The following is a 19,898-nucleotide window of genomic DNA, read 5'->3' as shown; positions in this document are numbered from 1 at the left end:
ATACGGCCACTTTGAAGCTGAAGGAAAGTCTAGCTGTAGAGGAGGATGTGAAAAAGTAGTATTATGTCTAATTTTACCAACAAACCAGAAGTGACACTGTGTTCTCTTGTTTTCAAATTTAACCTCCCTTAGCATAGATCACTCCAATCACTCCACAATGCTTGAACTCTGTGGCTCTTGAGCCATCCAGATGCAGCTGCTACTGATGGGTAAGCACCATATGATCAGCATCAGGGTGAGCCTGATGTGGGGCTGCTGGCTCAATCCCTGCTGCAGAGTGAAGCACGTCAGCAGGGGCATGGCAGGTGGCATCAAGGGGTTACCCTTAGGCAGCTCTGTGTACATCCTTCTCCATTGCAGGGCTGATTCAAACAGCAGGTCTGTCTTTAATCGTGTACAGGCCCCTGTACTTATTCCATCAAGGACTCTATTAAAAAATAATCCCTGTAGAGGTGCCCGGGGATGTGCACAAAATATTTCACACACAAGCACCCGATGCATCCTGAATGCTGCCTCACACCCACTGCTGGCATTTGAACTCCTGGCATCTGTCATGTCCCCATCAGACCCAAATGTGCTGCCTTCGCCCGTTTTGATTCAGAGGGTGCTTTCTTTGTTGGCCTTTGGGGTTAAACACGAGCAGCAGTTGCCTGTTTTGTGTGGGGAATGGTTGTTAGGGCAACTGGGAAGAATTCCTTGGCGCCAGCACTAGTGCAAGAAAGGAATGAGCAGAAAAATGCTCAGCCGGAGTCAGAGCAGAGCCAGAGCAAGCCAAGCTCTGATCTGTTTGTGTCAGTGCCTCACCCTGGCTGTCCCACCAGTAGCCAAGGGGGCCTGTGTGGCAAAGGTGAAGCTGACACACCCTTTGCTAACCTGCAAACAGCTCTGTGCACAGTCCCCTGTGGCACTGGCTGCCCCACTGACCCTGGGGCTCGTCCTCCTGGTGCTGACACAATCAGGTCCTGAGATTTTACACTGTTGCTGCTTGAACATCCCCTGAAACATACAGGCATGGGTTTTCTCTTATGATACTTGGCACAAAGCTGCTTGTGGTAATAAAGGAAACTTGGAAAATGAAGCTGAGCTAGTGATTTTCAAATGGAAATAATCCTATTTTGGGATCATTTTCACTTTGAAAGATGGTTCAAAGGCACAAGAGGAAAGGGCAGGGTGAGCAGTGAGCTGCCAGGTATGTGAGTATAATTTTTTTAGACTTTAGTGACTTTATTTTTGCATTGCAGATACTCTTCTTTTGAAAACTACTGCCTTTCCCATCTGCTCGTTTACCCCAGCTCACACCTCTTTCATAAACAGACAATAACTTTTTGCTTGGATTGGCCTGCTAGCAAATTTACACAGCCTTCACGTATAATGATCTGATTTCAGGTGATAGTGAGCTGGTTAGTAGATGCAAGGGCATTTGCTCTTAACCCTGATGGTAGTCAGCTGATAGTATCTATTTAAGTAGCAATACACAGAAGGGGGAAAAAAAGAAGGGAGAAGTAGAATCAAGACTTAGTGTTTGGTTTGTGGAGTTGTTTGCACATTGATTTAAAATCTGCAGGATGAGACGGGTTAGGTTTGTACAGTGAGGGAGTGTAATCTGGTCTGCAAACATGGCAGCTGTTAGGGCAAGAGACTGATGTAAGTCACTGGAAGGTAGGGCAAAGTGTTGTCAGTAATGGGTCTGGAGCTAGAAGACTAAAAAGCAAGGGGGTAATGACCCATTCTGGAAAGCATAGGACTGGAAGAGATATTAACAGTTTTGTATCACATGAAAGAAAACCCTGCAATTTGCTGAAATTAGTCCTCATCAGAGCTGTGATTCTATACAGTGTTACTTAAAAACTGGGCTGGAAAATGTTGTTTATCTTCTTTCTTTGCAGCAGAATACTTCTCTCCTGCTTGGTCTGAGGGGTGTGCTCTAATTTCCTCAAATTTACATAGTAAAATATTTCATGATTAGTTAGGTTATTGGTTTGAATCAAGTATCAATGTGTGTTTGGTCTGCTGTTTCCAGAATGATTAAGCTCCTGGCTTAAAAATATATAAACTTGGGGGTGAAATTCCCAGTAGGCTGTTCTGTTCTTGTCGTGCTGCATAAAGTTCTAGTAGCAGTGAAAAGCCACGGGGTAAGTAAAATTGCTGGACAGTTGAGGACCTGTTTTGCATGAGCTCTCATGTTCCAAAGCAGTCAGCTCCTGGCCTCAAACTTTCCAGGCACAGGGCCAGACTTTACTAACCTACAAATGGGGAAGGGGAGAAAGGGGCTGCACTCTAAAAGTGTTCTGCTACCCTCCATCTATGTTAGAGCATCCTTTAAGCTTTTGTCCAACCTAAAACAGAGCAGTCAGAACTTACTGGGTGGTACATTCTTGAAGCAATGTAAGTAATGAACCTTTTGAAGGCTATCAGCACTTTTTTTTTTTTTTTAATACTTCAGGTCTTTTATGGGTTTGAACAAGGTTGAGCAAAATCCAGTCCTGCTCATGAATTCTTTTATAGCATTCCTTACACTGGCTTGGTATGTACTGAGGTAGCTTCAATGTCCCCGATTCAAGCTTGGAAAGTCCCAAGTGCAGAGTCAAGAAAAAGCTAAGTGCAGAGCACCTTCATTACGTCTAGCTGAAAATGGGTTTGGATTGAGTGGCCTAAAGACACACAAACCAAACCTAGTTATGGTGCTTGTGCTGCTTCTTCTGGAGGTTTCTGACTGCTTTTGGTGGCTGATAGCCGTGCCAACAGCTGACTTGGCCAGGCACACTGGCAGAACCAGGGACTTGCTGAAAGCTTGGAGGTGTTCAGGGCTGAGGCTTGAGAGACCTTTGCTGTGGAGACACTTTGTGGATGTCTGTACCCACAATATGACTGACCCACCACTCAGATGACACTCTTGCAGGTGGCTTAGAGATGACTCTTTTGTGGGGGTACCACAGTGCAAACAAGCAGGATCATGAGGTCAAATTTTAACCACCTTAATGTATTGCTGGGCAGAGTTCTCCTGACAGTATTTTTAGTGAATATGGAGTTCACTTTATCAGGGATGCAGAAATGATTTCTCTGTGTGTGTGTGAGACAGAGAGGCTTGGGGGAAACCTGTGTATTGTCTTCTACCCCTTTTGGGGATTTTGCACAATCCTGTGGATAATCACTGCACTATGTGAGGTTCTACTGCTGCTGTAAAAGGTGTGTGTGTGTTCCTGGTACATAACAGTAAAGTACACGAACCACAGGCAAGTTCACTCACATGCACAACATGTGTGGTATGGGAGGGCCAAGATGTGTAGATGAGTCTGTAAACCTGAGCTGTTCAAAACAAAAACTCTGCCCAAGCAAAAAGGGCATTGGACTGCAGTGTGTGCCTCCTGCTGCGCTGGACTGAGAGCGGTGACTGCTCTCATGTGCATGAAGCTTGTGCAGCGCTGCTCTGAGCCTTGCTGCATTGAAGCTGCATCCATCATGAACTGAGACAATACTGCAATAGAGTTCAACTCACAGCTGACAAAGTGATCAATTCTTACAGGATAAACCATAATGAATGAAGATCAGGAATCAGTTCAGAGCAATAGCACCATACCTGAAGAGGGATTGCTCAGGGTTCATTTTCTCCAGACCTTACCTAGCCCATTCATACCGATTTCTTAAAATCTGGCCACTGTTCCTCTGCGTTAAATTCTAATTCCCCTGTTAAAATCCCTTCTAATGTCCCTTTACAGCCTTTTTAGTTTGTGCTGGCAAAAATGACTGGTTGGACGTTTTCCCATTTTCTCTCTGGTTTGGTCTCTGCTCCCCTCTGTGACCTACAGCTGTTAGCTCCAGCTCTGTGACTTTCTGTCTAGAAGGGTTTCTTTGTCCATGGAGTCCTCAAGAAAGCTGACCTTCATGGCAAGCTGACCTAATTAAATCCCAACACAGGGAAAAGGCATATGTAAGCAGCCAGGCACAGCCCTGAGATCCAGCAAAAGCAAATCTATCCTGCTCTGACCACCCTTCCTGAGAAGGAGGGGGAATGAAGGACCACTCATGAACCCTCCTTGCTGTGTGCTGTTGATGACCCTGCCTCTCAAACATGACTGGAAACCAAGCTGGTGTGGACCCTAGTTGCACACTTTCTATGCCAAGGACAGTGCCTCCTCCTCCATGACTTGCCCTCCCTGTGTGATGGATGGGTTTGAGGCAGGAGGAGCTGGCAGAGCTCGTTCCAGTGGGAATAACCAGAGCAGCTTCCCAGGCCGTGGGGACCCAGCTGGGTTAAGTGAAATAACAGCGTGTGGGAAGGAAGTAAGAGAGGCCCATGGTTTGGTGTTTACCCAGGGTCCTGTGTGGGCTTGTAAATGTGAGAGGGGACAGAGTTCCTCTATAGCAAGGGTTAAGATATAGCTGATGGGAATGCTTCCATCAGGGCAGCTTTCCATTTAAAAACAAATAAATAATACGGGCGTGATGGGTTCTGACAAAAGTCTAGACAGGAAAATATTGCTACAGCCGTAAGATATTTCAGCTGGTTTCACGGAAACACTTCTCTAAATTTAAGTATTAAGAGCCTTTTGGCTCCTACTATGAACAGAAAAAGGAAAAAATATTCACATTGCACTAAGCCTTAACGTGTAATAGCAAGCCTTACAGTAACCTTGCTGGAACTGACATTGCTGAGAGCAGTTAGCCTGAAACGTGCTGGTTCTGTGTCAGCCTAGAGATGCTTCTTGCTCATGCTGTGTGAGTCCAGGTTACATGACAGGGAGAGACCTCCCAAGTCAGTATACAGTCTGCTGCTGTACTGAGCTTTGCTATGACATGTAGGGCATGTTTGGGTGTTGACTTAGTGTTTTTTAATAGGCTTTTTTGAAAGAAGGGATGTAGGTGAGCATTTGTTAAGTTTTGAGAATCCTGTTTTGCTGTCATCCAAATTGGTAGAAATAGAAAGAGTCCTTAATAACGTGAGAGTGGTTTATTTCATTGTAGCAGAACTCACTGGGTCTTAGTGGAGTTTAATGCCAAGAAACTACCTGGCTTTAATTTGCATGTCATGTCAGTGCCAGAGGCTAAAGTGTTAGCGGGTTAGGGTGTGGGGGAGAAGCAGTGGAAAAATTACAATGAGCATTAGTCAACTGAGGTTGAATGTAGGGCTCCTCACAGGGGAAGCCTGGTTTATTAAGCAACTCGATCTCTCCCTGTGAGATCATACGTGCAAAACAGGTTAAGCAGTGTCTGCGGGCGTTGCCCCATGGAATTTGTAGATAAGGATGGGTTATACCTGCCAGTTCTCAGCACAGAGTCCAGTTACATTCTGCTGCTTCCAGAGGGAATAAGCCTCCTGAGGAACACAGTTATTCTAATTTTCTTGTGGTAAGTCTATTGAAAAAAATAATTATATATATATATATATATATATTCCTCTTTTTTCCCCCACCCTCTTCAAATCTCAGATTCCCTAACTGTGAGGTGTGATGCGTGTGGTTTTCTTCATCAACAGGCCCAGGTATCACTACTGACACTGCAATGGCATGGTGGAAGGCTTGGGTAAGTAGAGGAAATAGTGAAGTGAAACACCTTGACTTCTTTGGCAATATAATAAGTTAACTTGTAAGCTCTATCAGGTACTGTGTGGGAATGAAATGTTTCCCTTTAAAGATCATCCAAACTGTTTACTGATTTTCTGACTATAAAATAGTTTTCAGCACTTCCATAACCTTAATTAAAGAAGGTGTTAATATGCATGCTGGCTTCAAGAAGACCAGACTCTCCCTGCCCCTTCAGTTGAGTGGTGCAGAGGGATAATTATGTGTACATGGGGATACGGTACCGGGGATCAGCAAAGCTACACAGCAGAGGTCTGCGTTAGGTATGAACGCTGCAGTCTCCTTGTCCCTTCCTTCACCTCTGGCAGTGGGTTCAGGGCACTGGCCTGTCCCAAGTGTGCTGGTAGGCTGTGGTCATGGAGGGAGGTATGGTTTGTCAAGCCACAGTGTCTTTCTTTTCTGGGTTTTGAATATTGCTTCAACACTGTGGACTTGGACGCCCTGCCTGTCTGCTCCAAGCCAGAAATGCTGTTTGTTCTCTTTTAAACTCTTGTGGCTTTGGGAGTTGTGGGGTGCCCTGAAGCAGCCTCCACATACAGCTCAGTGGCAGCTCTCCCATTAGCTTCTATGGAAGGCTAGGTTTCCCCAGGGACTTTATCTCTAGATATCTACAAGCCAAGGCCTAGAAGAGAGCTGCTGGAGAATGCCATGTGTTGGACTACTGGTGGAAAAGTCTTCTCTCCCTGCCCGGTCACCACCCTTTTGGAAGTTAGTATAGTGAAATGGATTTTTTTTCCAAAGCTTGGAGGAACTCTCACTTTAATTTTTCCCTTTATGTTGATCTGTTGCCTCCACCCTCCAAGCTGGAAATCATTTGGAAACATAGTGAGAAAAGGAGGAAAAGTCATTGAAAGCTCTAGAGGACTCTTATCTGTTGGTGTTGTAGGGGTGGAGGTATGAAGACAGGCAGGCAGTGGAGGAGTAGCTAAAAATAAATTGTTTTTCAAAATCCTCCATAAAAATACAACTCAAATGCAAACTATGAAAAATGTGAAACACTCTCAGAAATTTTCCACTGAAAAAACAATAACTCCACCTGTCACCCACATTTCAGGATTTTGATGAACTACTCCTTAGGTTAGAAAACATCTTGATAGGATATATATTCTGATATATTTTAAATCCCCCTACCCTGAATTTATAAGTAGAATGCTTTTCACATCATCAGCTGCAGAGTACACAGATTACATTGCTTTTGCACTAGTTATTCATCTTACGAGGAGATTTGCATGGATGCTTTGAGTAGTTTCAGTTAGGTAATTATAGCATCAATTCATCTGGAAAACAAGACCAAACTGAATAGTGTTTCTCTGGAAACTGACTGTGATTGTACCTGTGCTGGAACACAGAGAATCAAGCCTATGAGTGAGTCATGAGTAAACTACTTGAACGAGGATGGGCCGTGTTTCTTGGAATTAATACCAAAAAGGGCCATTGTTTGATTTGTTACTGCTGCCTCCAAAGGAAAGCTGAGCTTTCGCACTGCCTCTTACCCTGAGTCACCAGGCATAGATCCAGAGCATTTCTTTCACATGAGCCTTTGAGTGCAGCTAGAGAGGACTGTCCATCTATTTCAGAGCAAAATCAGACAGATAAGTGTATCTTGCTTTCCGGGGAAGTTTTGCTGGTAGTAGCTGACTTCACAGGGGAGCAGAAAAGGAGCGCTTGCTCTGATCCTGCCCAACAGCCCAGCCAGGCCTCCTGTTCCGGGTTGATGGCAAGCCTTTGGGGGTGGCTCTGCAGTGACAGCTTCACCACAGCCTTAAACTTGCTGCTCAGTAATCACTGGGACGTAATCAAAGTTGCATCTAGTGAGAAGTTTCCCACTGATGCAGTCCCTTCCTCAGCTCCTCTCCCTGCCTGGAGCAGGGTGTGGTGGCACAGGATTCTGTTGCTGTACTGGCTGTGAAGCAAACTTCAGCAAACACAAGTTCTTCCAGATCTTGCTGTCTGCTGAACATACAGCTTCTGTTGAAGCTCATCATTTTTTGGTTGCTTGATACTGTTCCCAGAGCTTGGCTGGCATGAAAACACCCGCCAGCTATGTCTACCAGTAGAGCATTGGACAAGAACACCTGAACAAGCTTGCCCTGAGCCAGCCTGAGTATCTGTGCAGCATGGCATGGCTATGCCTCAGCTGTGGCGCTGGGCTAGGCCTAGTGTTTCTTGGCTGTGTGCTCAGGAGCATGACATTAATCTTCCAGACTCTTACTTAAAAATAAAAAATGCCAGCAACGCAGGTCCTGAAGGAAATTTCCACAAACCTTTCTACCTGGCAAAGATTGCTTGAAGGTTAGCTCTGGGAAGGATTTTTCTCTGGGGAGGGCATGAATGACCTGAGAGGGCGCAATGAGAAGGGGGGGAAGATCCCTCTGTCACAAAGGAAATAGGAGCAAAAGGAATTTACACCAGAGCAGGAGGCTTCTGGGTGGCATTTGGAGGTCTATATTATGCAAGTCATATGGGACAGCATTAGTGATTTCTTAAGCTCCATAAGCTCTGGATTGAAGGTGCTTTTTACCTGACTGTGAGGCCACCCCCTTAGAAAAAATCCATCAAGTCATGCTGATATCATTAGTTCGATATTAATCGTATCCCTACAAGTCCATTTATGAGAATACAGCAGTTTCCTGGGAAAGCTTAAATCTCTCTGCTGCTAAGGAAAAGAAAATTGCAGTTATTGGAATAAAGTGGTGATGACTCTTTATGACTAACCATTCACAGACTTCCCTGTTGATAGGACATTATTGTTGGAAATGTCAGCATGTTCAAGCCAATTCCCTTGCCTAACAGCTTTGTTTAAACAGAAGCTCTTAAGCCTGGGTTCTGGTTGATGTCCTTACTATCTTAGGGTGACTGGAGTAAGTCCCAGTGTGTCTTTCTGCCCTGTTACTCCGATGCTGGCTGTGCCTTACGGGTCTGACTGGAGGATTGCTGTGTAGTTGGCTCTCAGCTCAGAGAAGGAGAACATTGTAACTGTACTTCTCCAGATGGATCTGTTCCATCAAAGTAGCCTCTTGGCCCAAATCCTTCCCGAGGAGGTGCTTCCTTATGTGAAACCAGTTGTACTTGAGTGAAGCAGCAGCAGAATAAAGCTGCTAACTAGAAACATGGTTTGTGAGAGCATATGTATTCCATGAAACCAAAATGCTAGGTATAAAACCACTCTGCACCAAAGCACTGGAAACTGTGGCGCTTAATAGCAGTATGATATGACAGCATACATGCTCTTAAGCATTGTAGAAAGGCTTGAATGGGAAAGTCCAGGCTACTCAGCTTTTTCTGCCAGACCACCTGCACCTAATGACTTCTGCAACAGTGCTTGACCTCATTTTTCTACCAGGACCCAGAGGCTGCCACAGGCAAGCGGAGGGAAAAAAACTTGTGTTGTCTTCTGAGCTTTGCTCTGAAGAATGCTTTGAACCAATCCTTCCACTTTTCTGTCTTCCACATGTGTAAGCAGTGGATAATATTAATTTACTTTCCAAAATACCCTTCCTTGAGCTGACAAAATGCAGGAATGAAGTGTTGTATTTTTTCTTATTTTTCAGAGTGAAGCAGAGGGTGTGTCTGTGACAGGTGCTTTAAACTTTGACCCTGTACCTGATGCTCAAACCCTGTACAAGGCCATGAAGGGGCTTGGTGAGTTGACTCCATCCATATGTGTAAATTCTATGTTGCATTTATAGTTGCTCAGTTAAAAGCCATTCCTGAAGAAAATTGCAGCTAGAGATGATTTTTTATTTATTTTTAATGTGGATAATTCAAAATCATCATTTCTGCAAGACATAATTGAATTTCTACATCATGAAGGCAATAAACTAGGGGAGGTTGTCTGATTACTTGAATTGGGATTATTATTATTATTCTGTGCACTGTGTTTATGGCTTTTTGTTGCTCTCCATAGGGACTGATGAACAAGCTATAATTGATGTCCTAACTAAGAGGAGCAACATGCAGCGTCAACAGATTGCCAAATCCTTCAAAGGACAGTTTGGAAAGGTTCTTCCAAAACAAAGCCATATTCAGTCACTGTTTCACTGCATGTGGGATGTAGTTAATGGGTGTACAGTTCATCCTGCAAGCATGGTGTAAACAATATGCAGGTCTTTTGCAAACAGACAGGTTAATATTTGATAATAAGGCCTGGGGTGAATATGTGAAATTAGTTTGTGGTGGGATAAACTGCTTTTTGTCTAGTGATTGTAATTTTCTTTCTAAAAGGCATTTTGACCAGAAATACTTTTTAAAAATCCATTTTGTCTTAAAGTGTAACTCCTTATTGTTTTTGAAGCTATAACAAAGTTATACTTTTCTAAGTAGCCTTTTGAGTAAATTATTGGGCTGGTGTGGGGCTCTTCTAAGTGATAAAGTTCAATTGAAATACTTATTTCATTACACTTATTTGGAAATTCTAAAAATGAAAACAAACTGCAATTGTTGACAATCATGTTTTTATGTGGCTATCTTTCTCTCTTTGATAAAATTTTACTCTCATTAGAAACGCTTGTGCTGCAAACTCTTCCACCAGCCCACTGGTGTAGCCAGATGTGTGAGAGTAGCATCTAAAAGTGTGGAGGAAGGAAAGTTATTAGCAATGAGCAATATAGGCTCTTGGGTCAATATAGAAACAGGAAATCTTCAACAAACCCTGATGGAACAGGAACTGCCTTGAAAGAACCTAAGAAAGGGAAGCAAATGTGTATGGGACAATGAATAGAATGGTTTCATTCCATATACCCACTGAAACAGGGCAAGGCATACCCTAAAAAAGCTATATGATAATGAGAGGAAGGTTTGAAGCCTGTCTTTAAACAGATTGCATGCCTGATTCTGCAGAAGTCCTATGTGTCTGTGCGCATGTGTAGGCTTTGGATATTGGCTGTATCCTTCACTTAGTTCAAGGCCTTCAGCTCCTGGTTCTGCTCCCTGTCTAAAACAGGTTGGAGGAAGATGTTTATCTTCCCTGCTCTGCTGCAAAATTATTACCTCGGGGAAGCTTGATACTGGGGAACAAAGGAAGTGGAAGGACCTAGACAAAATCCATTTTGGAGTTAGGTGCCTTTTCCACCCCCCAGGACCTTTTCTAATAAACTGTCAACACAATGATGTCACTCAGCTTTACGGCTGTAGGCCATGGGGATAGAAACTGGGCAGGAAAGAGAACCTTTGAGGCTTTTTATGTGATAAGCATGGTGATGTTCTACAGGATCTGATTGAGAGCCTGAAGTCTGAACTGAGTGGCGACTTTGAGAGGCTCATTGTGGCTCTTATGTATCCCCCGTACAAGTATGATGCAAAGGAGCTGTATGATGCCATGAAGGTAAGCAAACTGCATGTTGCTATTTTAGTAGCATAGGTCCAATGTTCATTTCCTGTAACTTTGCCTATTAATGAAAAGTGATAGTAACTGGGCTAGTGGATGATTATTAAGTTCATTATTAACAGTACCCTTTGAAAAATATTTAGTTGTGCTATCAGTGTATGTTGGGAGGGGGGAATGCTGCTGTAATATTTATATGTAATATATATATGAGTTTCTGTATGTATGTGTCTCAAAGCCTGGGAAGGTAACAGTGGATCTAAAATTGCCTTTGGCAACAGATAAACATCCACAGATGAGTTTCTAACGTGTAGTTGTAGAATCTCTTCAATGCTTTCTGTAGTGCATCTTGTGAATGGAGCTCAATGACCTTGGGCCAAAGTTGCTGCTATGACATCCCACCTGAACAGTGAAACCTTTAAAAAAACAATCAAAGAAATGAATGAGTGTTGGTGCAAGGCCCAATCTGGGGTTGACTGGCATCCTGCCTGTTGATATAGTATTTTTTTTAATGGTACAAAGTACTGACTAGACAAACATTAGTGCCCCCACATCCCTCTGATCCCTCTGATACTGTCCACCAAAGATCCAGATCCAAAAATGCATTGCAAAAGTGCAGGGTTACACACAATCATCCTTTACAAATTGGGCATCTCAGTAAATGAATCCACACTCAAACTAAACATGCTTTGTGTCTACAGTTTTCATCTTGACAGTTTCTCACAGCTCAGCACACAGCCTGGCCCTTTGCTGCCATAAGACTCCTCGTTTGACCATACTTTTCTAGCAGTAAATTTCACTGCATCTGATATCTTTCTCTACCTTTTTTTTCCACTATGTTTTCCATCAAAGGGTGTGGGAACAAGTGAAGGTGTTATCATAGAGATCCTGGCATCACGAACAAAGGCGCAGATCAGAGAGATAATCAAGGCGTACAAAGAAGGTAAAGTGCCTGGGGCTCTGGTTTGTGTGGTCAGAGCAATGTGCCACTGCATGACTGCACAGCGGAATGGTGTTACCAGCTAACACTGTCAGCAGGAAAAGGGGATTGTAGAAGCAAGAAGGTGCAGCCTAACTCCGCCTGGCAAACAGAACTGAGTGAATTTGAAAAATCCCTCTCTAGCTTTCTTCCAGTCAGAGGAAAAGGCCAGCAAATCACAAATTTAGTCTGTGGTGCCCAGCGCAACCATTGCCAGAAGGCAAATAAAGCTACAGCTGTACACTTGGCTTTTTCTCTCCCTTAAATGTGCTGTAATTGGGAATCTGTCAAATATATTTGTAACTATTTCTTTGGTCCCTCAAACTACATCCCTAACATTAGCCATGGGTTTATGCCTTTGTCATTGGAGCTAGTGGTACACTCAGTCAGATGGGAGTGCCTGTCTGGGTATCGCTGAGAGGGTATGCTGACCTCAGCCTGCTTTTTTCACTAGTGACCTTGATTAGTGTATGTCCCCAGGTGACTTGTGATATCCTGATCATAACATCCAAATAAATACTTCCATTGTTCTTCTCTTTCTCTTGTGTAGAATACGGTTCTGATCTGGAAGAAGACATAAAATCAGAAACAAGTGGATATTTTGAACAGATTCTAGTTTGCCTTCTTCAGGTAATGTTAGAGAAAAGAGGATCTAAAGATCTTAATTTTTCTATTACTTTTTGGAGAAGACGTGCGATAGAAGGGACAATGCAGTCACAAATTACAAACTACAGTGACAAACACATCGCTTGAACTGGATCTCTGTTTTCAGCTTTGATGTGACTGAGGCAGGGAACCCTCCCTCAGCAGCAGTAAGAGAGCTGGGAACAGTCAGCTCTGCTGCACGGAAACATCTCACTTTTACATACATGTGTCACTACACTGTATAGGAGTCTTTAAAAAAAAATCTCAACAATGATTCAACACTATTCTAGAGTCTGTCACCTAAATGCTGAGAGCACATTTGGATTTATTTATCCTATTGAATTTTCTCAATTTTCTTGCCAAGAAGCAGAATAACGTACCAACTTCTTGGCTCCACTTCACATTACTGATTTCAGTCAAGGAGTTAGCTCTTGTGTTGCCTGAAACATTACTGACTGAGTACTCTGCAAAAATAACTGAGGAAGAGAATTGTTCTTTGTCTAGCGTGTACACTGTGATCCCCGTGTGGAAAATAATTCATGAGAGCAAATGGTGTCTGTCTTTTTCTTCTCATAGGGTGAGAGGGACAATGCTACTCTCTATGTGGATACTGCATTGGCTCTCCAGGATGCACAGGTACTCTCAAATGCCTGTGATCAGTGATATGCTTGCATCCCGCCTATCTTGAATTTCAGGGTCCTTGGGTGACAGAGTCCAGGTCAGCATGGGGTTGGATCCATAACAGTTTCAGGAGGGGCCTTCTTGAAGCAGAAGCAGCTTGGAGTTCTTCAGTTTTGCACGCACTGCTGAGCCTTGCTGTTCCAAACAGGAAGGATGAGAAGTGGGCTCAGGCTCCACTGCTTTTTACATGTAGAAATATATAGACATTGTGGAGAGGGACGCTGAAGAATAGGGAAGAAACCTCAATAGCACTGTTGGCTGCTCCAGCTGTTTCAGGAGGGATAGCAAGGGTGGAGATAGTGACTGCCCCGATTTCACTAGAAGACACAATCAAGGGTCTACACAGTCAACTACTCTAGTAGAGTCTAGTTCATACAGTACTTTAGGTTACTTTGAGTACCAAGCAGTACTTCAAGCCAAATGCTATTCCTTTACCAGCTGCATGCACAGAAAATCTAACAATAGTGTGTTAAATTTCAGACTCTCTATGCTGCTGGGGAGAAGATACGGGGCACCGATGAGATACAGTTCATCACCATCCTGTGCACGAGGAGTGCCACACACTTGATGAAAGGTATGAAGCAGTCCACGTTCCTAAGCATCTGAAATGAGAAATCATCCTAGCCTAAACAGAAGAGGCAGGGATACAGATGTCAAAGCTCAGGTGATCGGAAATAAACACCTAAGTCTGCCTACTAATCCTTGCCCAATCAGTGCCCAAAAGCTGCCAGCAGCTTTGAAGCTTATGTAGATTTAGTGCAACTGAAAATCAGACTGCTTATACAGGAGTCCTGATACAGCAGTGATGACTAGATGGTATAGCTATTTTTATAAGCCTAGGGGGAGAGATTCCCTTCCTAACTGGATAGAAGTGTGCAGTCTACAGGCTCATGACTCCTTGGACATGGGTTTCTTTTGGAAAAAAATCACTGACAACGCCAGTGCTGGAGAACCACAGGGAGACTCTTCCAGTTTTGGCCTAGGTTCTTTTGAGAGCATTGGAGGCTGCTTGGGAGGGGAGATGATAACCCAGCTCCAGCTAAGGGTGCCCTCAGCTCCCCAAAGCATGAAGCAGCAGAGACCTGGCCTTGTCATCTCAAGACTTTTGAAGCAGTCCAAGGCTCTGACTAACAGATGTTATGTTGTCCCTGATCCAAGCACATCAAGTAGTGTGTGAATTTACTGGAGCTCAGTTGATAAATTTAGCTGTTGATGACCTAGGTGTGCCTGAACTTTTTCAAGCTGAAGTCTTTGGAGACTATTTTCAAGGCCCTTGGAGGCCAGCTCCCCCTTGTGTTTTTAAACTTAATCTCCCAACAGCACTTAGAAACAAACAAAACAAAACAAAACAAAAAAGCTGACTCTAGTCTTTGGCCATGTCTGTCTTTAAAAACTTAATTGCAGCAGTTGGTCTGGATGTAAACAATCTTTGGGACATACTAAATTATCAAGGAAATGAATCTGATTTCCTCTGCACTAAAGCAGATTGTAATAGTTTATTTTTAAAAAACTTGCATGTATTTGTTGCAACTATTTTTTTTTAACATGGAGAATAGGTCTGAGTTGAGAAGGTTTGTATCCATTTGTCTGTTCTGTAGTAGTACCTTTCACCAAAATATCTGTGTGTTAATGTTTAGGAGTATGATCCTGAATGCTGTGCAAACTTCAGTATGATATACATTGTGTTACATAGCAAGTTTCCTTTTTTGTTAGTGTAAAAGCTAGGAATCAAAACAGGGATCTGTAATTTGGAACCAGAATCTGTATCCAGAGTATATAAAGGGAACAATGACTCTGTTGATATTTTATGTGGGAGTTTATATAGCTTACAATCTGCATCTGTTTACTATGTTTTGCATTTTTTTTGTTGTTGTTGTTGTTGTTGTTTTGTTTTTGTTTTTGTTTTCTGCGTTGCTTTTAAATTGTGGTTGAGATAAGTTTTCCCAAACTGTTGTCATCATTTAAATGTCCAAGGGCCATGAGCATAGTTCTAGACTTAATTTGATTCTATTTTGGCTCCTGAAGCTAGTGACAGCAACAAGACCAAGTGATAGTTGTGCTTATCCTTCTGGAGCCTACTTAATTTGTGTGGTTAAATGCAGTGATGAAGAAACAGATTTCCAAATTAATGTGAGGTTGACTGAACTTGCTCTTACAAATTAAGACAGGGAATTAAGCCCCTTCTGTTCAATTAGTTGCTTTGTGTACATACAGATACTTCTTTCTTGGAGATAGGTTTTTGTGAAGCTGTTTTTTGTAGCTGATTTCTGGACTTGACTAAAGCTTACTGAAGTTGGTTCAAATTTGGTCATTGCTTTAGTGGGATATTCATTTTCATATCACCACACAAGCAATACCTGTGAATGTTGGGTACAAAATGCCTGAGCAATTGCTTGGTGAAAATTCAAAGTGCTTTGTGTTTCAAACAGTGTTTGAAGAATACCAGAAACTTGCTGGTAAAAGCATAGAAGACAGCATCAGGAGTGAGACTAGTGGCTCACTAGAGGAAGCTATGCTGGCTATTGGTAAGTGTCTCATTTCCCTTTCTTTTGCCTGAGTTTCTTGTCTTGAGTCAGACTCTTGTCTGAGTTGACTGTCATGGGATGGACCTGCTTTATAAAGATCTCTGGTAGGAAGTAAAGGATGCTTAGTTCATGTCCTAGGGGCAGACTTGAGTGAATGGAAAAGCTGAATCTGTTGAGCCTGCTGCCCTAGACTGCAATTATCATTGATTCTTACTGAGTCTTTTTATATGCCTAGTGAAATGCACAAGGAACATCCATTGCTACTTTGCAGAGAGGCTATACCATGCTTTAAAGGTAAGACATTTATTGCAGTGTACTTTTTTTCTTTTTTTTCTCCATACTAGACTTTACTGCAATCTGGCTTCTGCCAACTTTTGGAAGAAGCTTTTTGAGGAGGTTTGTCATAGTGGGATTTTGCCCATGATGTTAACTTTATGGACTGGGCCGCAATATTTTCTTTTTAGGAAGCAATGCTCTTAATAAAACAGTTAAAACAAACAAACAAACAAAAAGTTCAAATGGCAATATGTAAGACAACTGCAGACTGCGTCCCTATAATTTTTAACTGATGTATAAAATATGTCCGGTCTCCCAACTTGGTGGAAAGCTGAGATGATTGTTTATTTTCTTATTCCCCCAAAGGTTTTTGTTATTGAAGTGAATTTTATTTTCCTGTGACTGATTAAACAATACTGGTTGAAGGCAGGTGCCTTCACAATACTGGTTGTATGGGTGCTGCTGCAGAAGGGTAGTATGTATTCAGTGCCCTCTTTCAGTCCTGTAAGTGCTTTTGCATTTGACATGTGCAAAGGTTCATGGCACTCTGAGACAGAAAGCTTATGGTAAGGACAGTGGCCCTTGGTGGTGGGGATGCTGCATCTTCAGAAGGAAAAGCAGATTGCTGCAGAATGTGTGCCGAGTGATGCCTGAAAGCTAATGCACCTAGTCCCAGACCAGTTCGCAACAGCTTATCCCTTGAATGCCCACTAACACTGCAGACTGATGTATCTGTTATTTCAGGGGGCTGGCACCCGCGATGGGACCCTTATAAGGGTGATTGTTTCTCGAAGTGAAGTTGACTTAAATCTTATCAAGGCTGAATTCAAGCGGATTGCAGGACAGTCTCTCTCCAGCATGATTGTGGTAAGCAGCATCTTGATATAATAGCTCTTAGTCATCATGTGCATTCCTAACCTGCCCAGAAAAACATGACGTGGGCAAAGCCAAACCTGATGAGAGACTGCTCTAGGCTTTTCATGTGTTCTTCGTGATCTCCTAAATGAATCTAGATGCATTAAATTATCCATGTTACATGTTTCCCATGCTGTGCCATTTTCTCTTTTCTGCTGTCCTTTACTACCTAGAACTAGTGCCGTGTAAGTCAAAGCAGTTGCGTTTTTATTTATTTATTTTAAACTGAGTTACCCCAAATGAAGGCCTGGTCCATGCTGTGGTGAGTTAAGTTTATAAACTGAACCTTGTCAAATCTTACTGTATTTCTTGGTGCTTGAGTCTCAGCACTGTACAAAGGACCCTCCCCTAGCAAAAAGCCATGTTTTCTATTAGGGCTGAAAAGCTGGGTTTTATAATTTGTTGTATAAGGTCTCTGGGGCATCCCTTTCCCCTAGTGCAAATGGCACAAAAGCCCTATGCTTATCAGTTCCCATGGGACGTCTCATTCTGCAATGAGGGCCCTTTCTTCTAATTGACACTGTCAGTGTCTGTCATGTTGATTAATGATCAAGTCTTCGAGGGTCTGTATGGAATATTCATTCCTCTGAGAAGTGGAAATGCCTTTATAGCTGTCATCACAAAATATTCAAAGGGAGTAAAATTTCTGTCTCAGGATGTTCTCTGTAGTTCTTCTCTAGACCAAAATGACCATATTTGTGTCTTTCTTAAAAACATCCTTTTTCAGGGCTAACTGCTCATTCCCTTCCTATAAGGGAGGGAACACTACACAAATACTAGGGATGTAAAATCTGAACGCAACAGTATTGGTTTCTCTTGTTCGTGCTGACTTTTTGTGCCACTCTGTGGGATGGAGCCCTGATCAATTACTCATTGGGATTCCGAAGAAAAGAATTGGACCTGATAAATTTTGTTTCAGGTGGAAGCTATGGGCTTCATTTCTGTTCACTTTTGATGGTTTCAGCTGGCAGTAACCCTGCTGAAATCTGGCTTGATTTTTTCAAAGTGTTTTTGTTGTGGGGGTATATCCCATCTGCTGACAAAGGCAGCAGCCAGTTTATTAAGAGGGACTTCTATACTCACCTTTTTTTTTTTTTTTTTAAATTTTCCCCCTCAGGATGACACCAGCGGTGATTACAAGACAGCCTTGCTAAATCTCTGTGGCAGTGACTGACAAAATCTAGGAGGAAGATGCTGAAATGGATACAGAAAGCAAATTTGGAGAATAAGTGCCTGAAAATGCACACACAGAAAATCCTTCCATTAATTCAAGGAGGGTGAGGGGGTGGAAGGGAGATGGGGTGGGTGAGATCAATTTATTAAAAATTTCCAAAGCTCCATGGGAAACATGGATACTTAGTACACATAGTACACATTAAAAACTGTTTACTTCCATAATGGTTTTAAAAAAAATTCCGTTTGTGTTTGTTTTTTTTTTTTTTGCTTCCATTTCATTTTGTGCAATTTCTCTTCTTTTTTAATGCATTGTGAAGGACAGAAATCTCTGATCCTTTAAGTGCTTGTTTCTAGCAATTTCCCAATTTCTCACCTGGACTAAAAAGTGACTAAGCATGAAGGAGAGGCTCTTTGCTCAGTCTTTGTGGGGTGTGGGAGAGCTGCACAGCTAGATGATGCCCCCCAGTCAGGGGAACGTCCTGCTGTGGTGGCATGCCATTGCCAGATCCTCTGGACTTCCTCCAGTTCATGAGCCCCGGGCTTCTTCACCTGTCAAGAACTGATGAACAGACTCTTAACACAGAAACTGAGGTTTAAGCAACCTTTAGGTGAGATACAAATCATAAGCTCCTGGGCATGTTCCTCAAATACCACCCAAACATCCTGAGGCACAGCAGAATCAAGACTTCGTAATAGCATGTACCAGACTCACTACACTTGGTCTCGGCTCTTTTATCCACTTTCCACATTGTGCCTGAACAAGCAATTCTGGCACAGGGACAGATTTCTTTTATGAACTCTTGACAGTGCCTGGTATGATGATACCCTGATATCTGACTATTGGTCAGCCCTAAAGACATGGAGATGAGGAAAATCTTATTATGATTAATAAGTAGATTTCTGGGGACATAAATGTTTTTCTTTTAAATGGGGATGATGCATATCTTTCTAGTTGCAGGGAGGGATCTATTTTCAGTAAATAGACAGGCTGTCTTGTCAAAACAAAAATGACCTAAAAATAACATTAAGTAAAATATAAAAGTTGTCACTGAAATATATTTTCAACCATACTTTTCAGTGGCCTGGGTTGCAGATTTCATGCTCTTTCTGCTAAGTCTCTTCCTCACCCCTAAAATCAGAAGCTTCTTATGCAAATGTTCTAAATGGAAAAACTGTGGGTTTGTTTTTTTCTTATTTTTCCTGGGAAAATATTCACCCAAGTTGAGTCATAAATGTCCTGGTTACTACTGGTGAATAACTAGATTTTCGGTTGTTTTTACAGACATTAGTGAGAGAGAAAATTGCCTTCATTGCATATTTCTGAACTTCCTGATAGTTTCATATCGTGGTTGATTTTTTATTTTTAACCTCAGTTTATCTACGCTGAATTTATCTATTCGTTCCCCCTGCAACTGCTAGGTCTATTAGCATGTATCACCTAACCTCTCACCAAATATTTTTAATTTCCAAGCCTTTTAATATCTCCCACAGGCTCACTTTTTGGGGGGGCTGTCCCAGTTTTTCTAACGGGACAGAGGTGCCGCAAGCACTCATGCAGCACGACTCTGGTGCTGCGGGTGGTGCAGAGCTGTAGCCTGGCTGCCACCCGCCTCTGCCCAGGCATGGTGGCCTGCTCCAGGCACCACAGCCCAGGGTCCTCCTGGTTTTCAGGACAGCAGCTCCCAGCCGGCCCCGGCAGCACCCCCTCAAGGGGCCGCTGCAGGGAAAGCCGTGCCGGCACCACCACCTGCTGGGGGCCTGCCGCGCTGCACCCCGCCGGGCGGGTCCAGGCCTCAGCG

General features: G+C 42.9%; 1 protein-coding gene across 2 annotated transcripts; it reads left to right on the top strand.

Moving 5' to 3' along the window:
• Nucleotides 1–1,513: 1,513 nt before the first annotated feature.
• LOC137859525 (annexin A8-like) lies at nt 1,514–18,300 on the top strand. Of its 2 annotated transcripts, XM_068688658.1 has the most exons (14): nt 1,514–1,644; nt 5,301–5,346; nt 5,474–5,520; nt 9,131–9,221; nt 9,487–9,581; nt 10,789–10,902; nt 11,755–11,845; nt 12,432–12,511; nt 13,103–13,162; nt 13,688–13,781; nt 15,637–15,732; nt 15,968–16,026; nt 16,753–16,875; nt 18,041–18,300. In XM_068688658.1, exons 3-14 carry the CDS (start codon nt 5,500–5,502, stop codon nt 18,095–18,097), a joined length of 981 nt encoding a protein of 326 aa, XP_068544759.1. In that variant the 5' UTR covers nt 1,514–1,644; nt 5,301–5,346; nt 5,474–5,499; the 3' UTR covers nt 18,098–18,300. The 2 variants fall into 2 exon arrangements, with proteins under 2 accessions (XP_068544759.1, XP_068544758.1); XM_068688657.1 differs by lacking the exon at nt 1,514–1,644 and having other exon boundaries at nt 5,166–5,346; nt 18,041–18,299.
• The last annotated feature ends 1,598 nt before the right edge of the window (nt 18,301–19,898 follow it).

This window comes from Anas acuta, chromosome 7 (assembly GCF_963932015.1).
Source record: "Anas acuta chromosome 7, bAnaAcu1.1, whole genome shotgun sequence".
NCBI lineage: Eukaryota > Metazoa > Chordata > Aves > Anseriformes > Anatidae > Anas > Anas acuta.
The sequence above is the reverse complement of the archived record's forward strand: the minus strand, read 5'-3'. Positions and strand labels throughout refer to the sequence as shown.